This window comes from Triturus cristatus, chromosome 1_2 (genome assembly GCF_964204655.1).
Source record: "Triturus cristatus chromosome 1_2, aTriCri1.1, whole genome shotgun sequence".
Classification (NCBI taxonomy): domain Eukaryota; kingdom Metazoa; phylum Chordata; class Amphibia; order Caudata; family Salamandridae; genus Triturus; species Triturus cristatus.
The window spans coordinates 553,350,608-553,370,827 of NC_140580.1; the positions used below are offsets into that span (position 1 = coordinate 553,350,608).

The 20,220-nt window shown below is 45.4% G+C and overlaps 1 protein-coding gene across 2 annotated transcripts in view; it reads left to right on the forward strand.

Moving 5' to 3' along the window:
• ARMH3 (armadillo like helical domain containing 3) overlaps positions 1 to 20,220 on the forward strand; it is a 772,183-nt gene that overhangs the window by 94,829 nt on the left and 657,134 nt on the right. For both annotated transcript variants that reach the window (XM_085606447.1, XM_085606449.1), the window contains one exon: positions 8,898 to 9,005. In XM_085606447.1, coding sequence (XP_085462573.1) covers positions 8,898 to 9,005 — 108 coding nt within the window. The remainder of the gene's footprint in view (positions 1 to 8,897; positions 9,006 to 20,220) is intronic.

Consider the following 20,220-nt stretch of genomic DNA (forward strand, 5'->3'; position numbering starts at 1 on the left):
ATGCAGCCAGACTTTAAACCTTTGCCTTTACTCCTTCACAGCTAGCCTCTGGAGCCTTAGTAATCTTTTTGTTTTTGACTCTGACCCTGTTCCAAACCATGGTGCACCTGGAAATGTTGATGGCCCACTCACCTCAGCTGTACATATTACCCAAAAGACTGAAATTCGATCAAAAAAAATCTTGATTTTTCCACTTTGCCTTTTGGGACCTTTCTTGTTGTGGGTGATGGAGCCACAGAATAGTAAAACATTTGTTGTTATCTATTGAGTTTCTCTCCATTTTTGGATTCTAAACTTTGGTCATTGTGCAAAAAGAATACATTCTGCAAAATCCTCTCTGAGTCTCCCAGAGTATTATGGGTAACCTCAAATTCAAAGTCCTACAAATAGCCTCTATTAATAAACTCAGATGCTTGCGCACATTCCAAAAATGCATGGCTTTCCTTCATAACCATTTTTCATTCTTAAATTTTACCCTATTAATTGATGTGTGGTTGCTACACAATAAAACATCATTATAAGTTGCAACTCAGTTGATTGTTCTGAGTAGCACGTATTTGGATAGCCAAAGAACACTATGTATCCCTGCAGCTGGAAACGTAAGAGTGATGTAACTGCCATTGGGGTAAACAATGCAGGTAAACATTGTCACATATTTCTATTATTCCTACTTACTTTTATTTGATTTTTAGTTTTAAAAATTAGATTTTATGTGAAGATATTGAGTGATCTACACCAATAACCGCTTGCTTAATCTCAGGTTTTTAGGCTCACCCACGGGTTTCACACCTCTTTCCCCGACATTCTCCAAGTAGGTATAAATCGCAAAATAGGAAATGTTTGCCACCACTTAAAACTGCAAAAAGCTGTGGGGAATTTTTTTTATTTTTTACAACTCTGCCTGTTTCTGAACGCTGAAATGAGTCTGCTCCTAGCACATCAAACATTTTGTGGATGCCATTTTCAGAAAAAAAGCACACTTTCTTGCACAGCTTTTTGTCCCATTTTTCCAAAAAAGCCACACTTTTAAAATATATTTTGGGTGTTTTTGCCGTTCCCACCATGGTAGTCGACAAACTGTGTATCTTTGGAATACCCAACATGTTGAGTTAAAAGGACACTAATTTGACCTGAATATGTTTTGTGGAAAAACGTTATGCAGGCTTTAGCCAAAACTGTCCCAAACATCAAAAAATGGCTCAGCGTGGAGGGTTACCCTAAGCGCTTAGTGACTATTGCTTATGTTTTCAAAACAAAATATGGATATGCAAAGCCGAGACTTATTTGCTTTTACAATGCTTGTTGTTATTGAGTTACTTGAATCTTGATTTGAGGAATGCAGAAAATGTAATATTTTCCTGCAGATGACTATTACCATAAATGAATACTGATTGAATTAAATTAAATTGAATTAAAACACAGACACGCCTTCAAGGGGAATTTTGTTGCACAGATAGGGCGTTTCTGATTCGTCCTGATGTTAATAGACAGCCGAGGTCCAACACATAAAGAAATACAGTACAGTTGTTACAAACATTTTGTTTGAAACTTTACGTGAGGTTTAAATGCGTTTCTGCTTTTTATTGAAATATGCTTCATAACCTTTCCAAGTAGTTAGTTTTTTTTCAGTGGTTCAAGTAGCTTTATACGAAGCCATTGTGTCTCCAGGCTCTAAATAAATTAGTTTCCACAACTAGGAGTTCATTACATTCCTTTGGAGACCAAATCAATTCATCATGTGGCCTGCTTTGCAGAAAATCCTTCACATCTATTATTTGTAATGTTTTTTTTAAGCTTTTCTGAAATATACTTTTCAGTTTTTCTGTATAAAATGTACAAGCATATTTCTAGGCTAGGATGAGTTTTGATGGTATATTTATCTAGGCATGACAAATACAACTCCTATGCCCTTATATGCCAGGTAATTCACAGGGCGGCCTCCCTGGGACTAGTCCCTGGCCATGCTAGTCAAACATGGCCACACAAACCAAGGAAACATCAGATATTTTTTGTTGTTGTTAAATGAAACACAGGGAAGGGGTACGTCTCTTGCACTATGACTACTCTTATGCCCATTTGTAGCTTTCCTTTGCCAAAAAGAACAACAAGTGAATATTAGACCTTGTAGTTAAGGACCTTTGTATAAAAAATGCTGCTCAGAACATCAATGGATCCATCTATGAATAACGATGTACGTTTTCATAGTTATTGTGAAAGGAAATCTGGATCTTTTTAATTTCATGTACATTGTGATTGTCTCAGTTCTCTAGAGCTGTCAGTGGCCTCTACAAGATTTCAAAGTACCTTTCCAGTCACCCTCAAAAAAAGAAAAAGATCCTATGACCTTAATAACTAATAAGACAGTTGTCTCATTCATAATAAGTTCTCACATCACAACACGTCATCCTATTTTAATGTAGACGACCTGAGCGTGCCAGCAGGGACCAACCAACTCTTGCGCTATACTGACGGTTGGGCTAATGCTTACATCTTCATTTACTCTAGCTAGCCTGATGGAATTTTGAATTATAAAAAAATATACATTTTCTGATAGTACCCACGGTGAACAATATGTTAGTCGAAAGATTACTCCCCGCCATCATTACCATGCTTGAGATTTGATTAAAGCAAAATCTCATAAATGCCAAATACTGTGCCCAGTCAGCCATTCTAAGACTCTCGTCTAGCCCCTAGTACTTGCTGAAAAATCTTTGGAGGCAATGGCTTCCAATCAATCAATCAATCATAGGCATTTGTATAGCGCACTGCTCACCCGGAGGGTCCCAAGGCGCTGGGGTGTGGGGGAACGCTACTGCTCGAACAGCCAGGTCTTGAATTGCTTCCTGAAGGCGAGATGGTCTTGCGTTGTCCGGAGGTGGATGGGGAGGGAGTTCCATGTCTTGGCTGCCAGGTAGGAGAAGGATCTTCCTCCGGCGGTGGCTCTGCGGATGCGGGGGACGGTGGCGAGAGCGAGGCTGGCGGAGCGGAGCTGGCGGGTGGGCTTGTGGAAGGTCAGGCGGCTGTTGAGGAACTTGGGGCCCAGGTCGTGGAGGGCCTTGTGTGCGTGGGTGAGGAGTCGGAACGTGATTCTTTTGTTGACGGGGAGCCAGTGCAGGTCTCTCAGGTGTCCGGAGATGTGGCTGTGTCGGGGGATGTCCAGGATGAGTCGTGCTGAGGCGTTCTGGATCCGTTGGAGTTTCTTCTGGAGTTTGGCGGCGGTGCCGGCGTAGAGGGCATTCCCGTAGTCCAGCCGACTGGTGACGAGGGCCTGGGTGACCGTCTTCCTGGTCTCGGTGGGGATCCACCGGAAGATCTTTCGAAGCATGCGCAGGGTGTTGAAGCATGAAGACGAGACGGCGTTGACTTGTCTGGTCAGAGAGAGGGAGGAGTCCAGGATGAAGCCTAGGTTGCGTGCATGGTCCGTTGGCTTGGGGGTGGCTCCCAGGGCGGGGGGCCACCAGGAGTCGTCCCAGGCGGAGGGTGATGATCCCAGGATGAGGACCTCCGTCTTGTCTGAGTTCAGTTTCAGGCGGCTGTTCTTCATCCATTCGGCGACGTCTTTATCCCTTCGTGTAGGCTGGCTCTGGCGGTGTCCGGGTCGCTGGTGAGGGAGAGGATCAGCTGGGTGTCGTCGGCGTAGGTGATGATCTTGAGGTTGTGTTGACGTGCGATGGTTGCAAGGGGGCTCATGTAGACGTTGAAGAGGGTGGGGCTGAGCGATGACCCTTGTGGAACGCCGCAGATGACTTCGGTGGCCGCTGACTGGAACGGGGGGAGGCGAACTCTCTGGGTTCTTCCGGCAAGGAATGAGGTGATCCACTCCAGGGCCTTCTCCTGGATGCCGGTGTTGTTCAGGCGCTGTACCAGGGTGCGGTGGCAGACAGTGTTGAACGCTGCGGAGAGGTCCAGGAGGATGAGGGCCGCAGTTTCCCCGTTGTCCATTAGGGATCTGATGTCGTCTGTGGCTGCGATGAGGGCAGTCTCCGTGCTGTGGTTGGCTCGGAAGCCGGATTGCGAGTGGTCGAGGGATCCGTTGGTCTCGAGGAAGGCGGCTAGCTGTCTGTTGACGGTCTTCTCGATGACTTTGGCAGGAAACGGGAGGAGCGAGATGGGGCGGTAGTTCTTGAGGTCGGAGGGGTCTGCAGTTGGTTTCTTCAGCAGGGCACTGATCTCGGCGTGTTTCCAGCACTCCGGGAAGGTGGCGGTGTTGAAGGAGGCGTTGATGATGTCGCGGAGGTGGGGTGCGATGATGTGGTCGGCCGTGTTGAAGATGTGGTGTGGGCAGGGGTCCGTAGGGGATCCGGAGTGGATGGTGTTCATTGTGCGTGTTGTGTCTTCGGTGCTGACTGGGGTCCAGGTGCGGAGGGTGGCGGTGGGGGGCATCGGTTCGGTGGTGGGGTTCGTGGTTGGTGGGCCGAAGCTGTTGTGAATGTTGAGGATCTTGTTGTGGAAGAAGGCTGCGAGGGAGTCGCAGAGGTCTTGCGAGGGAGTGATGTCATTGTTTCCGGCGTCGGGGTTGGAGAGCTCTTTGACGATGCTGAAGAGTTCCTTGCTGTTGTGGGTGTTGTTGTCCAGTCGTTCCTTGAAGGCTGTCTTCTTTGTGGCGCGGATCAGTTGGTGGTGTTTGCGGGTGGCGTGTTTGAGGGCCGTCATGTTGTCTGTGGTCTGGTTGGTGCGCCAGGTGTTCTCCAGGGAGTGGCAGTTCTTCTTGGAGGTGATGAGCTCGTCGGTGAACCAGGAGGCTTTCTTGCTGCCGCGTCTGCTGGGGGGGTTCTTCTTCAGTGGTGCGAGGGCGTCTGCGCAGTTGGTGATCCACTGTGTGAGGTTGTTGGCGGCTTCGTTGGGGTCCGTTGAGCTGGTGGGGGGGTTCTGGCTGAGGAAGGTGGTGAGCTGGTCACCGGTGATCTTGTTCCAGCTCCTGCGGGGGGCTTGTTGAGGGTGGTGGTGGGTCGTCGTTTTACTGAAGCTGAAGTGGACGCAGCTGTGGTCAGTCCACTGGAGATTGGTGGAGTGGCTGAAGGTGACGTATTTGCTGGATGAGAAGACTGGGTCAAGCGTGTGGCCGGCGTAGTGGGTGGGGGTGGTTACCAGTTTCTTGAGTCCGAGGTTGGCCAGGTTGTCCAGCAGAGCAGTGGTTTTGCGGTCCTTGTTGTCCTCCAGGTGGAAGTTGAGGTCCCCCAGGAGGATGTAGTCGGTGGAATTGATGGCGTGCGGGCTGACGAAGTCTGTGATGTCTTCGCTGAACTGTGTGCGTGGTCCCGGTGGTCTGTAGACGAGGGTGCCTCTGAGCGTGGACTTGGGGTCGGTGTGTATCTGGAAGTGGAGGTGTTCGGCGGAGGTGAAGGTGACATCGGAGTTGGTCGTGATGCGGATGGTGTTCTTGTGGATGATGGCGATGCCTCCTCCTGTCTGGTTGACGCGGTCCTTCCTGGTGATTTTGTAGCCTTCTGGGACGGCGATGGCGACGTCGGGCGCTGAGGAGGCGTTCATCCAGGTTTCCGTCAGGAAGGCGATGTCTGGTGCTGTCGAGTCGAGGAGGTTCCAGAGTTCGACGGCATGCCTGTGAACGGAGCGGGTGTTGAGCAGGATGCACATCAGGTGTTTGTTGCTGGGGCTCGGTTTAGCAGGTGCGGTGTTGGGTCGGAGGCTGGTGAAGCGGCAGGTCAGGCAGGTGAAGGGTCCGTGGGTGCGTCTCGGGGTGGCTCGGTAGCAGGCGGTGTTTCGGCCGGCGTTGAGTGCGTGGAGGATTTTGGCGTCGTAGATGTGCAGGGTGTGCTGGCGAGGGTGAGGACCAGGGGGTCTGGCGCTGGGCGCGGTCCAGGCGCGGACGGGCGCAGATGGGCTTACCTTTGGCGCATCACCGGCGCTCAATCGGCGCTCCCGCTGCGCGCGTCTGCTGCGCGGTCGTCCTGGGGGCGTCATAAGTAAGGAGCCGGGAGGGAGCAGCAGCTGGGTGGCGGGAGCGGGGCGGCGAATGGAATCACAGGGGGGCGGGGCCGCAGGGAGGCAGCGGCGGGAAATTCCAAGAAGCAGCGGGCAGCGGGAAATTCCCAGGAGCAGCGGGAAATTCCCAGGAGCAGCGGGCAGCGAGCGAAGGAATCTGCAGGCAGGAGGCGGCAAAGGCAGGCAGGAGCGGCAGCAGTGAGTGGGGCGACCAAGCCCTGTGGAGGGCTGAGCGGTCACACTCTGTGGTCCGAGCGGTCACACTCTGTGGTCCCCTCAAGTAAGGAGCCGGGAGGGAGGAGCAGCTGGGTGGCGTGAGCGGGGCGGCGAATGGAATCACAGGGGGGCGGGGCCGCAAGGAGGCAGCGGCAGGAAATTCCAAGAAGCAGCGGGCAGCGGGAAATTCCCAGGAGCAGCGGGAAATTCCCAGGAGCAGCGGGCAGCGAGCGAAGGAATCTGCAGGCAGGAGGCGGCAAAGGCAGGCAGGAGCGGCAGCAGTGAGTGGGACGACCAAGCCCTGTGGAGGGCTGAGCGGTCATGATAAATGTGCCCCAAAGGAAAACTTGGCAATGCCTGCTTCTTGTATCACACACTTGACTGATTGGATCACAGTTAAAGGAACACATGGGATCAAACATTTTTAAGGGAAATAATATGTAGACACTTATGGTCTGTACACACCACTGTTGTGGAACCCTGCTCCACCCAAAAGCTCCTAATTACACAAATCTTGATCTGATCTGGGAAGACCAGATAAACAAAGGCTCTGATGCACGTCTTAATCCTTCTAAAAGCCTCAAGCATTGCCTCTTTGTGGTGAATTGTCTGCCCCCTTATCCAAAGCCTTAACATCTCTTACTATCTTGCCATAGTTTAGACCCCAATGCCTGTTATCTGCATGTTCGGGCAGAGGCGCTGTTTTCCATTTTTTGTAAAACGTATGATCAACAGCTAAACAAGTGCAAACGGAAACAGTTACTTGTCAGTATTCAATTGGTTTGCAGATTATATTGCTGGTGATTCACTTGCACCCCTCCCCATATGTGAGCACATGCAACATGTGTGCTACTTGACATACTCTTTCTAATAGTTACAGTATTACAGTTCACAGACATCATAATGCTTTTCGTATTCACTCCTGTGCTTACCCATGGGGAAAACCCACTCTCAAAGTCCATGTCCTACTGCATGGTGGGCTTCAGGGTGAGACACCACAGTTGCCTCGAACCAGACTCCTTCTTCAAAGAAAAACACATAATGTTCTGAGCCCGGCACTAGGTAGTAAGAGTGTGCTAAGCATGTGAAGCTGTAGCACTTCAATCTTCAAACTGATTGTTACAGGTAATTAACTGTTTCATTATCCAAGTTCTGAATTATTTAAAGTATCACGTGCTATTGACCATCCTACCTGTCTTAAGCTCATTCCTATTTATTTCCTTTTATAATTGTAGTATAAAATGAATGATGTGCTTCTGGGGTGTTGGGTGTTCATGGTGCTGGAAGCCAATGGGCTTTTGTTTGGGTATTTCTCTTTGAGGCTGTTACTAGAATTACATTTTTTCTAGATCTCTCAAGCCCTTCTTACAGGATAGTGTAATTTGAAGGTTACTGTGGGACAGTTTGACAGTAAACAGTGATTCAAGCATGTGAATCTGAATGATATCAATACGGGAGAACTGTAGTTGCAGGAAAGTAGCTTGTTTCATAGTTGGACTACACACTTGCCCTGATGATGCTCTGCTTTTGTTGAGAATATTCCCCAACCCATCATCTAGCGCCACCACCCTAACCAAACTTTGAATTACATCGATAGTTGGATGACACACAACTGGCTATGTCTGAAAGATGGAGCCAAAGTTAGTAGCCAAAGGGCTCGCATCTTTCTTGTTGGAGCCAAATATCCTTCCAACATGCTATCATGAAACCTAGAATTTGTCATCTGATCCCTTCAAAACCTTTGGGCGTTGTTCAACCATGCCCTTTCTTGGAAATCCAAACAAATGGACTTGTGTGCACTACCTGCTTCTAGGTGAGACTCTTACGCCACGGCCTTTCAACAAAGAATAAAACATTGTTTGAAATAAAACAGCCATCAACAAAAGCTGCTAGAGTTCATTTTACAAGCTAGTGAAACATATCTCTCACACTGAATACTAAAGAAACTGCATGATCGTCGCGGATTTCGAAGGGTCATATTCAAGAGCCTAACCACAGTCCACGTGGTTGTGTGTGGCAGCACCGCTTCCCTATGAAAAGGGAGACCTTTCCTACAAATGATAGCTTTGCCCCACCCATAAAACATTAATTGGTTGCTGCCGTCCTCTGTTATTGATACAATCAACTCTGTTGGTTACAAATTATTGTCCATAATACAGACACGGTAAATGGGACAAGACCATTGAGATTCAACAGGCTGAGTAACACGTTTACTTTAAGTAAGAAAGGACAAAATCCATATTGCTAGTGTCTTTAAGGCCAATGATCAGTCACACGCCACTTTGAGAAACCTCCAAGTTTGTGCATCCTACAGAAATTTTCCATTTATAATAATCAGCTTCCTTGTATCTAGCAGTTTGAATTCACATTTTGTGCATATTTCTTTTGTACATTTGAAGATGCCATATCAAAGAAGTCGTTGTTATGGTTGGACTATATTTTACTTTGCCTATTCACAGTTTTAATTAATATCACAGCTCTCCTAAGTGGTATACATTAGGCGTCGGTGCTTTAACAAACAGCCAAAAGCCGAGCTGTATGTTTCTAATTGTACTTTTCACTTTGCATTTAGAAATAAAATGTTGAAATTAACCAACCAGAAATTCTAGTGCCTACCTTTCTTGTGTGCATGCACTCTGGTTTTCAAACTGCACATGTTCTTATCTAACATGCTAAACTGATATGGAAAAACCTATAGTGAATAGTGTAATCCCATTAATTCATGTTGTTTTCATCAGACCTTGTGTGCCCTAATCCGAGGAGTACATCAGAAAAATAAGTCTACATCCGGCTTTGACATCATCAATATGCTGATGGGATTTGATAAGGCAGAGCAGCGCATGAAGGTGAGTTTAACAGTGAAAGATAATTTGCATGTTAAAAAATTAGGCCGATTGGTTTAAAGTATTGTGTGCCCACTACCAGATGAAGAGAGCAGAGGAACATGGACACAATGGCTATGCATGTTAATGCTTTGCATCCACTCCAGTTAAGATGAGAAATGTTTTCTTTTGTTCCTTTTCAATTTTGGGATAATATAATAGGGAAATATGGCATGACATTGCCCCTTTCTTAGACAAACTGCCAGAGGATCAGTGTGCCAAAGGAAGAAGTTGTCCGGAAGGAGAGTGGCCAAACTTCTACATCCATTATTAGTGTTTCGGTGAAGGTTACAATCTCCAATTTCATGATTGTGTATATCTTTACTTATTTGGGAAGCATGCAGACGAGGTCCTGTGGTGAATAAAAAGAGGAACAAAAACCTTGAGGACCTGTCGGAAAAATGCATTTACCAAACTTACAAGAGGCCATCTTAGACCTACCAAGGATTGCGGTAAAATTGCAGGTATTGTACCACAGGTAGTATGGCACCCCAGGTTAATCGGAGATCATAACCCTAACTGTTACACATGTGACTAAGTGCTGGGCACAGATGTGATTCAGGTGCAGCATGATAGCAACAGTCAGACTGTCCCATAACAGTCCAGTTCTCCTTTCCTACCTCTCCAATACCCTGAGATGGCAGTATACAGAGTTGTAGGGCAAACCTTTGGACATTTGTTTTTGCTCTTGCCGTTCGTTCGCAATTGTTGGCAAAGCCATTCCATTAGCATCCAAATAAGGAAAAATAAAAACTGTTCCTCCAAGCCCTACCAGAAGAAATTCTATGCAGAGGGTTTTCTGTTGTTAAGTTTTGTTTGTTGCAAATTCTTATTGGGGATTACTTGTAAAAAAAAAATATATATATATATATCTGCTCATTAAATTGGTTTTAACCTTCAGTGTTACGAGTGCGGCTCATGTCTTTCCGAAGGGGGATAAGTGTGTGTGTGTGTGTGTATATATATATATATATATATATATATATATATATATCACTCAAAGTTTGCCCTTCATTAAAAGCGCACTCTCAAGGCAGATTGGCTCTGCAGAGTTTTTTATTTACAGCAAACAGCATTTAAGGTAGATTTTCCTCGCCTTACGCGTTTCGAGCCTCATCGCTCTTGATCACAGGCATGTATGCAGAGTTTTGGCAACACGTCAGGACTTAACTCTCGTCTGCATGCTAATGAAATAATTGCCCTCCGGTGGGCCTCTCCAGTGTGTCATTCTCCCAAAGTATGCTGGAGTTCGTAGTCCATTATGAAACATTGATTTTATTGGGAAATTGCACTTTAAATTGTTGTAGATAGGGCACTTTCATTTGTATAACAATTTTTCTTGGACATATTGTGAAACACATTTTATGCATTTATGCAAATATTATGTTATGGAAATACCTACAAATTATTTTACATGATGTAAAAAACGAATAGTGAAATAATACATCTATATTATGTGGTTATTGTGTCTAGAAGGGTATTTATCTGTCATGATGCAATACATGTGTTTTTTCTATGTCCATTAAATGATTCACTAGCACTTGCACTTTAAAAAGAGCGGTCATCAGCCAAAGAGTTGTCATGTGATCAAGGGCGGGATCGCCCGAAACGCGTAATGGCGGAGAATGGCTAAATAAATAATACTGCACGAAAAAGATTGGGTCTGCGCTCGTTTGTTTTCGACTGAAGGAAAAGTGAAGGCGAGTGGTAGTGGAATTTTACCGGACTGACTCTCCGGTTCGCAGACCCCCTTTCCGGTTGTGGCTTCGCTTGTGGCAAGTCTTGTCCCGGAGTATCCGACTGCAGCCAGCACCGCGGGCTCGTGGTGCGTGTTGGCGGGGACCCCCGGGGCACTCAAGGTTTCTCCAGTTGGAAGAAAGCGAAGCTCCCTGTCAGCCTGAAGTTGGAACGCAAGTACGAGGAATTGCCAGCCAAGCCGCTGCGGGACTTTCACGCTTCCGGTGTTTCCAGTTTGGAGGATCGGTGGTGGAGAGGCATCGGCGGCAACGTAGGTTGGCACTCCTAATAAGGTACAGCGCGCATTGGCAAAGGACAGGTGGGAAGGTGTGCAACGCGAGTTCGAACCCCTGCAAGTATCCTGTACGAGGGGTCTTACCTTGCGATTTAATTTACGAAGAAGCCAGAAAATGTCCGCAGACACACTCAGGGACCGCGAGCTGGCAGCTGAGGGGATGTTTTCGGACTCCCCCGAAGACGGTCAAGGAGCTAGAAAAGTGACCACAGAAAAACCTAGTAAGGGTGTGGGACTCAGGGATAGTTTCCGAGCGCTTGAAAAATTTAAGCGGCAAGAGCAGGCAAAGTGGTGGGAGGCACGGTCATTACAAAGGTATCTCGATGTCGGGAGAATTCCGAGAGGCCTTCGCATAATGATCGCCCCCAGTTACGAATCCCCGAATCCCCTAATGATGGCCGAATGGGGGGAATGTAATCTTGAATCATCAAGGCGACTTGTTACAATTCTAGTTAAGTACGCTGACATTGATAGGGGAGCGCTGCAAGAGAAGATTGAGCTCTTGGAAAAGGAAATAGAGCCACAAGGCGATCCACAGTATAAACAAAAAATGGTGGAGGAGATGAATGCACGACTTAAAAAGGAGGAGGAAAAAATATAGAGCCGAAAGACCTACAAATTCAGACGCGATCGTGACGATTACGCAAATGGACAAATATTTACGTTTGCAAGGAGATATGACTCCATGCGTGTTGACACAGCTAAAAATCGCATGGGCAATAAGGGGGATAGAAGAAATTATCAAGCAGCAACCAATGCTTCCCCCTCAGCCTCTGAGCTCAGCTCAGCCATGGAGAGCGGATCAGAGTCCGACAATGCGGCAGCGAGATCCGAGGCAAGGAACATTAAACTAACATTGGGGGAAGAATTAGATATTTTAAAACGCAGCAGGAGAGAAACATTGAGGCCACGCACCCAGGCACCCGAAAAAGCAGGGCAACTCAACGAAGAAGGGAGCGTAGGCAAGCAAGGCGAAAACGTCAGAAGGCGTGGGAGGGGCAGGGCTCGACGATAGTAGACCAGTTGCCAGAAAATCTATGTATTGACCCCTCCGTGTCAGAAAATACGAACACCATTGTGAACCTTGCAGGCATTGATCTCTCTGCTGCTGAACGACAACTTCTAACATTGGGACTTTCCTACTGCCCCAAGTCTAACTTTAATTATACCCAAACTCGCGCGGATATCTACAAATTTATTCGTAAGCTCAAATTGCAAAAATATCACCATCAGCGAGGCAACAAAGAAAGATCAGAACAATTTGGAGGCCCAGAGATGACTTCTGAAATGCATGGGCTTCGTGGTTCTGACTATGAGCTTTTTAAGGCTACGCGTAGTTTGGAAAGAGGGGATATCACTGTCAATGATCAACCTCAAGATGAAAATGTGTCAACCAATGTACAAGCATCTCAGATCCCTGGAACGGATATAAAACCCTGGACTCCGTTCCGGCCTAAGTCTAAATTTGTACCAGTGATGGCAAGAGATTCTATAGACGTTTTTAATGAACAGATAGTGGCGCAAATTAAAAGGCTCAACATTGCTACCAATGAAGTAAGTAAAAAGAAGTTTACCAACCATGAGAGAAGATATTATCAAGAAATTAAAGGAAAATCATGAGATCATCATACGCAATTCAGACAAAGGAGGCAATCTGGTGCTGTGGCCATTGAAAGAATATTTGGAAGAAGCGCACAGCCAATTAAACAATACAGAATGCTATAAAAGAGTAGCACCGGCAAAATTCAAAGCCACACAAGAGACGCTCTTTTCCCAGCTTATGGCATGGAGAAGTACAGGTTTACTTAGCTGGGACGAATTCAAATATCTTAAAAAAGAAAATGCCACCATCCCTGTAATTTATTTTATACCAAAATTACATAAAGATATTAATAAACCCCCAGGACATCCAATAATTGCCGCGTGTGATGGTCTGTTGGAGAATATGTCTAGATACATTGATTTCTTCTTGCAAGACTTTGTGAAAAGTTTAAAATCATTTGTACAGGACACAAGTGATTTCTTAAGGAAAGTGCAGCATATTAGGTGGAAACCTTCTTATTTAATGATTGCACTTGATGTGTCCTCGTTATATACTTGCATTAGGAACAATGATGGTATCAGAGCTATTGAATTTTTCTTGATGAATAGACCAATAGAGTTTTTTCTTCACAACAAAATGTTGGTAAATATGCTTTTATTTTGCCTTGAAAATAATCTGTTTTTATTTAACGGTATTATGTACCAACAGATACAGGGAGTTGCCATGGGGGCCAGCTTCTCTCCCAGCTATGCCTGTTTATTTATGGGATGGTGGGAGGAGCTGGTCCTCATGCAACAGTACAAACGGTTATTTAATGAAAAGGTAATTTCCTGGCTCCGCTATATCGATGATCTTTTTATAGTGTGGGATGGTGATGTTGAAAGCGCCACAGACTTTATTACATTGTTGAATGACAATGCACTTAATTTAAAATTTACCTCACACATTAGCAAGGAAAAGGTCACATTCCTTGACGTGGAAATCAAGATAATTAACAATAGGATCTCTACTACCCTCTATAGGAAACCTACAGCGGGAAATACACTATTACACGCTTCTAGTGCCCATCCTCCACATCTAATCAAGAGCATCCCCTACGGGGAGATGCTCCGCATTAGACGTATATGCAGTGAGGAAAATGAATGCATTATTAAGCAGGGTGAAAGCCGTGTGAGATTCCTAAACAGGGGCTATAGCTCAGAGATTATTGAGTCTGCCATTATTAAATCTAGATCCTTGGCAAGACAGGACCTGTTAAAAAAGAGAGAGGCTTTATCAGACTCGAAAAAAGCGCAGGAACCTATTCGCTTGATTTTAGGATTTTCACGTCAGGAAAAACAAATAAGGAATATTGTGAGAAAAAGCTGGCCCATTGTGAAAGACGACCCTATAATTGGAGAACTATTATCCAATAGTCCCTCAGTCGCCTTTAGAAAAACTAACAGTATGGGCATGGCTTTAGTCAGAAGCAACTTGGAAATAGGTAATAAAGGCTCCTGGTTAACAATGAGAAAAGGATTCTTTAAATGTACATCTTGCAAAGCGTGTAAATACGCAATCAACACTAAGAATTATGTTACAGCATTTGGTTCTAAATCATGTGATATTCGGCATTTTCTCACATGTAAGACCGAGTTTGCTGTCTATGTGCTTACCTGCAGGTGTAATTTGAGATATGTAGGGAGCACAAAACTGCCAGTGCATAAAAGAATCCTGCAACATTTGAGAGCAATTAGTAATAATGATGAAAGCTACCCGGTTGCCAGACATTTTAAAAGTGTTCACAATAGTGACCCAAATTTCTTGCAGTATTATGTTATTGATACAGTCATCCCACAAAAAAGAGGAGGGGATAGGGAATCCAAACTAAGAAGACTTGAAACAACATATATCTTACAGCTGGATTCCAAACACCCCATGGGGCTCAATAACAGTGAAGACCTCTATACGTTTTTATGAAATTTGGTGCTTGTCTATAAACCTTTGTAAGGAGGATATAGAGAGAGAGCGAGAGAAAATATGTCTATAGATGCCTGACACTGCAAATCTGCAAATGATAGTCCACTGCAATTGAATGGGACTTCTCTCTATATTAGTGGTTTTACCTCCTTGTTCGATTATGGTCCTCCCTGAACGGTTGTGTATTGCATCTTCTTCACTAAAATTTGTTTTGGATAAGAATATTTTAGGTAATATTTTAGGATGATATTTATATATTTATTGTATATATGATCATGTTTTAGGAATGATTTTAGAAATTCGCAATAGAAAGCGTATTATATGCTTCTATTAAGTGATGTACAGTTTCTGTTGGATCTACCTGAAATATTTCAATATAGGCATTAGTATCTATCATCCTGGGCCTTTTTTTGCACTTTATATTTATTCATGCGGTTTTGCACTCTGTTCGGATCTAGGTTGAGGACTGATATTATGCCTCAATCGCATTTGAGTAGCTTACTTGCAATCTTTAGTGGTCACCAACTAGCTTTCTTTGTATGTATTTATCATTGATTTTATTGGGAAATTGCACTTTTAAATTGTTGTAGATAGGGCACTTTCATTTGTATAACAATTTTTCTTGGACATATTGTCAAACACATTTTATGCATTTATGCAAATATTATGTTATGGAAATACCTACAAATTATTTTACATGATGTAAAAAACGAATAGTGAAATAATACATCTATATTATGTGGTTATTGTGTCTAGAAGGGTATTTATCTGTCATGGTGCAATACATGTGTTTTTTCTATGTCCATTAAATGATTCACTAGCACTTGCACTTTAAAAAGAGCGGTCATCAGCCAAAGAGTTGTCATGTGATCAAGGGCGGGATCGCCCGAAACGCGTAATGGCGGAGAATGGCTAAATAAATAATACTGCACGAAAAAGATTGGGTCTGCGCTCGTTTGTTTTCGACTGAAGGAAAAGTGAAGGCGAGTGGTAGTGGGATATATATATATATATATATAGAATATATTATATATATATATTAATCATCATTCTATAAAGGTTTTTGAACTGTAAAAAAAATCAGGGGACAATATTTATGCTTAGAGCGACGATAGCCCTTTCTGCCCTGCATGTTTAATATACATATTATGACTTCTGGACTAACGGTCCGTGACAGATACAAGTGATTTTGGGGTTTCTTTTACCTCAACTTTTGCTGCATTTACCCCACAGTCAGTCTTAATGTTAACCTTCTTTTTCCCGGTCATCCTATCTTTCCTTTACTCTTTTGCGTAACGTTTCTCGAGCCTCCCTTCCTCTCTTTTCTCCTCTACCCAAAGCACTGTATTACTGGTAACATATTTCTGTCAGCAGGGGCATCTCAAACTTCAGATGTACATTGAGCAAAATTGTGTGCATCATGGTATCCAATTGAAATTAGATTACAAAAAAAGAAGTGATGATTGGTGGAGATAGTATCATGTTAATGGGATTTTACTAGACTCTACACTATGCAGTTTTTACATACACACCGATGATAATAATGAACACCGTTTTTAAAATTTTGGGGTAGGGCACAGACGCTTCATGTTCGACAAGTCTGTTCTCTAACCGGAGCAAATGTGTTATCCGTATTCTGCCAAAGGCATTTCTTTTGAAAGAAAATAATTCTAATATACACACAAATTTACCAAACATATACCCTTTCTGATAACCAAGGCCACCTGGGAATCACATTCCCTTCTTACTTTATAAGAATGTAATCATAGAAAAGTATATTCCCATTCTGGCTAAACAGTGACTGCATCTGCACCTTGTTACACCGTTGACACAGTGATTGTGTGATCACATCGATGAGCCTTCAGCGTATTTTGAATGCCCTCAGGGAATATTGCTCACACACCATCTTAAGGTAAACCAATCTAAGGACTACTTATTACAGTAAGCTCCTAAAAACGTCCTTAGTAATGATAATATTGAAACTTGCGTAAAGATTTTTGGATGCACACCTATCACGACAACAGCTGAACTGTTGATGGCCAGGTTGTTGTGATTAATGGCAAGTAGACTTTAATCACAAGACACGGATAGCCTTTTCAGCCATGATTGGTATACTGTGATTTACTCACACATAATGTGGATTGCAATTTTTCCCTGTGAAAAAAACATACCTCATAAAATTATTTCTGAGCTGGTTTATGGAGTCCCTGCTGAGTTGGCAAGTTTTAACTAGAACAGCGATGCAATGGCTGTATTGTAAAAGCAAGACCAGATGTAGTGCCCTCACCACCAGTAAAGGTAATACAACTAGAGCGAGGTTGCTATATGCCAGCATCATGCCTACGTTAACGTGCCAGTTTTATGAAGTCATGCATGCAAACGCTGTCATCTCTGGTAGTCGTCTCCAAGAAGATTTATTTCATTCTGTTAGAGGCATAAGAGCTGCAGATCACACACTTAGCATAGATCACCATCTGGTGTTGGGCCCGGATGTTTGCACTTGTTTTTGTCCTGGAAAGTCTTTGGAAGTCACGAGGTAGGTAACTCCTCCTTTGGATCATAGTGCGCATGGGCATCGGCTCCATCCTCATATTGTTTTTTTCCGCCATCGGGCTCGGATGTGTTTCTCGCGCTCCACTTCGATTCCATTTCAACGCACAATCCTTCACCCTTTCTACGGTATTGTCTCGATCGCAAACCCTACTCATCGCGCATCTCTCCAAGTCGAAGTCTTCGATTCCGGTCGTAGACGAAGGCCTTCTGGCCTACCCGGACCTTAGCATCTGACTCATGGAAAGGACGCCATTCAAGAAGTGTTCTCGATGTGGGTCGAAGTTTCCCCACACCGATCTGCATGAGATGTGTAACCTCTGCTTGTCACCGGAGCAAGAGGCCAGAGACTGTCCAGGTTGTGCCTCTTTCCGCTCCAAGGAAGACCATTCGGGATCGGCGAGCTCAGAGGACCATGGTTCGCTCGTCGACCGCAATCCCTGACGACCTCTTCCAAGAGGGCGTCGATGTACCGGAGCCGGAGCAGATTGAAGAAGGCCTTGTCAGCGCTTCTGAAGCCGATGACTCCGATGTCGAAGAAATCACTCCGGCGCAGAGGGTCGTAAGTAAAGACGTCGACCCCAACCCCCTCAAGACAAAAAAGGCTTCATCACACCTTCACCTTCGGGCCCAGTTGCACATCGACACACCCCTTCCCACGCCCCGCCCTCGGCCCGGCATAGAAGCCTACCAAGCCTTCAGGCGACTCTGGCTCGAGTCAGCCTGCGTCCGGTGCCGAAACTCAATCTTCGGCACCAAAAAAGAAAACGTCCTCCTCCTCAGTGTCTTCCGCTGCTTCCACCTCAAACCCCTAGACACAGAAAACAACAAGCACGGACTCGCCAGCACCGAAAAAACACTCTGAGCTGACCAAGAAGCCACTCCCCAAGAGTTCGGACTCACACTCTTCAGAGCCGGAAAAATCATCGGGACCGAAAAATCATACGGAGACTGCAAAACAACACGGGTCCAAACCCAAGGACACTCCGAAGCCGGTGCCGAAAAAGCCCTCGAAACCGAAACACTTGGCGCCGAAAAACCAACCTTCTTCAGAAGAGCTTTTTCGACCAGACCCTGCACAAAAAACTCTGGTTAAAGACCCAAAACTGGTCAATTGACACTAAGCTCCAGGAAAAGACCTCTGGACAAGCCTACACCTGCTCCACCACCTAAGAAGAGGGACATTGCTACATCCCCTCTTAGAGTCCCTTCTCCACCTCCTCCACCACCTCATTCTCCTACACCATCTCCTACACCAGTAGACGATGATGACACCTCTGATGACACAGGGGGTGCGGGCGATGTGCCACCAGGGAATCCCAGCCCACCTGGTTCCCCTGACCTTTGGGATGACTATAATACACCTGATGTCCCTAATCTCCTGCAAGACGACATCTACCCCTCTAGGCCTTCCCCACCAGAGGACACCATGGGCTTTAATCAGCTTGTAGCACGAGGTCGACCTACACACAGACCCCGTTGAGGAGGATTTCTTGTTGGACACCACATAAAGGTCAACATCTACTTTACCCATGCTCAAATGAGTTATTAAGCATGCTCCTGATGTATTCAAAGATCCTGTTAGAGCTCGAGTCATCAACCCTCGCATAGAAAAGAAATACAAAGCTGCCCCTACAGACCCAGCTTACATTAAGGGCCCTGTTCCATTAGACTCCATGGCGGTATCCAATGCCAGGAAGAGAGCTAACTCTCAGATATCAGGTGACGCAGCCCCACCTGATAAAGAGTCTAAACTCTTGGATGCCTACGGCAAGAGGACAGCCTCACAAGCGGCTAACATATGGTGCATCGCCAACACTAAGGCCCTGCTAGCCAGATATGATAGGGCATGTTATGACGAGTTAGAGTCCCTATTGCAACATCTCCCGGACAAATATAAAAACAAAGCCAACGACCTCATACAGGAGGGTAAACTAATAACCAATACCTCCATTTGTTGCGCTCTCAATGTGGCAGATACCGCCTCCAGAGCTGTAAATACCAGTGTCCTTTTGCGTAGGCACACTTGGCTACGCATTTCAGGCTTTAAGCCTGAGGTACAAAGTTCGATCCTGATCCAACCCTTCGACCAAGAGCACCTCTTTGGCCCTGATGTAGACTCCTCCATGGAGAAAAGGAAAAAGGACACGGACACGGCCAAGTCAATGGGAGCCTTGCAATCGCAAGCTCCCAGATGTTCTTTTCCTCGCTCCTCTTACAGAGGCAACTCCAGAGGCTACTCATCAGACAACCCTTCAACCTCTTAGAAGTCTTCCACCCAGTCAACCTTCACCAGAGAGGAGGTTACAGAGACAACAATAACAAGGGCAGAGGCAAGACTAACAACACCCGCTCTGCCTCCACCCCTACCCAATGACTTCCCTCCGCTTCCCCTGGACCATTCCTTTCCTGTCAGGGGAAGACTACAACAGTTCCTTCCTGTCTGGACCAACATCACCACAGACAGGTGGGTGCGACAGATCGTTCAATCAGATTACTGTCTCGAACTTACCTTTACCCCACCTAAACAGCGTCCAATGTCACAAGAACATCTATCACTGCTAAAGCAGGAGGTAATCTCCCTTCTACAAAATAATGCAATAGAACTGGGTACCCTGCGCCAACAAAACACGGGAGTCTACTCCCTGTATTTTCTCATACCAAAGAAGGACGGCTCTCTGAGACCTATTTTAGACCTCAGACCCCTAACCCTTTACATACACACAGACAATTTCTACATGGTCACACTTCAGCAGGTCCTTCCTCTTCTTTCACAAGGCGACTTCCTTGCTACCATAGATCTCAAGGACGCCTACTTCCATATTCCCATTCACGCAGCTCACAGGAAGTATCTCAGGTTTGTAGTAGACGGGCAGCACTTTCAATTCAAAGTGCTCCCGTTCGGAGTCACAACAGCACCAAGGGTATTCACCAAGTGCCTAGCGGTAGTAGCAGCCTACTTAAGAAGACAGCAAATTGACGTCTTCCCATATCTCGACGACTGGCTCATAAAAGCCAACTCATACAACTAGTGTGTACACCACACTCACGTGACTATCCAACTACTCCACGACCTGGGGTTCACAGTAAACCAC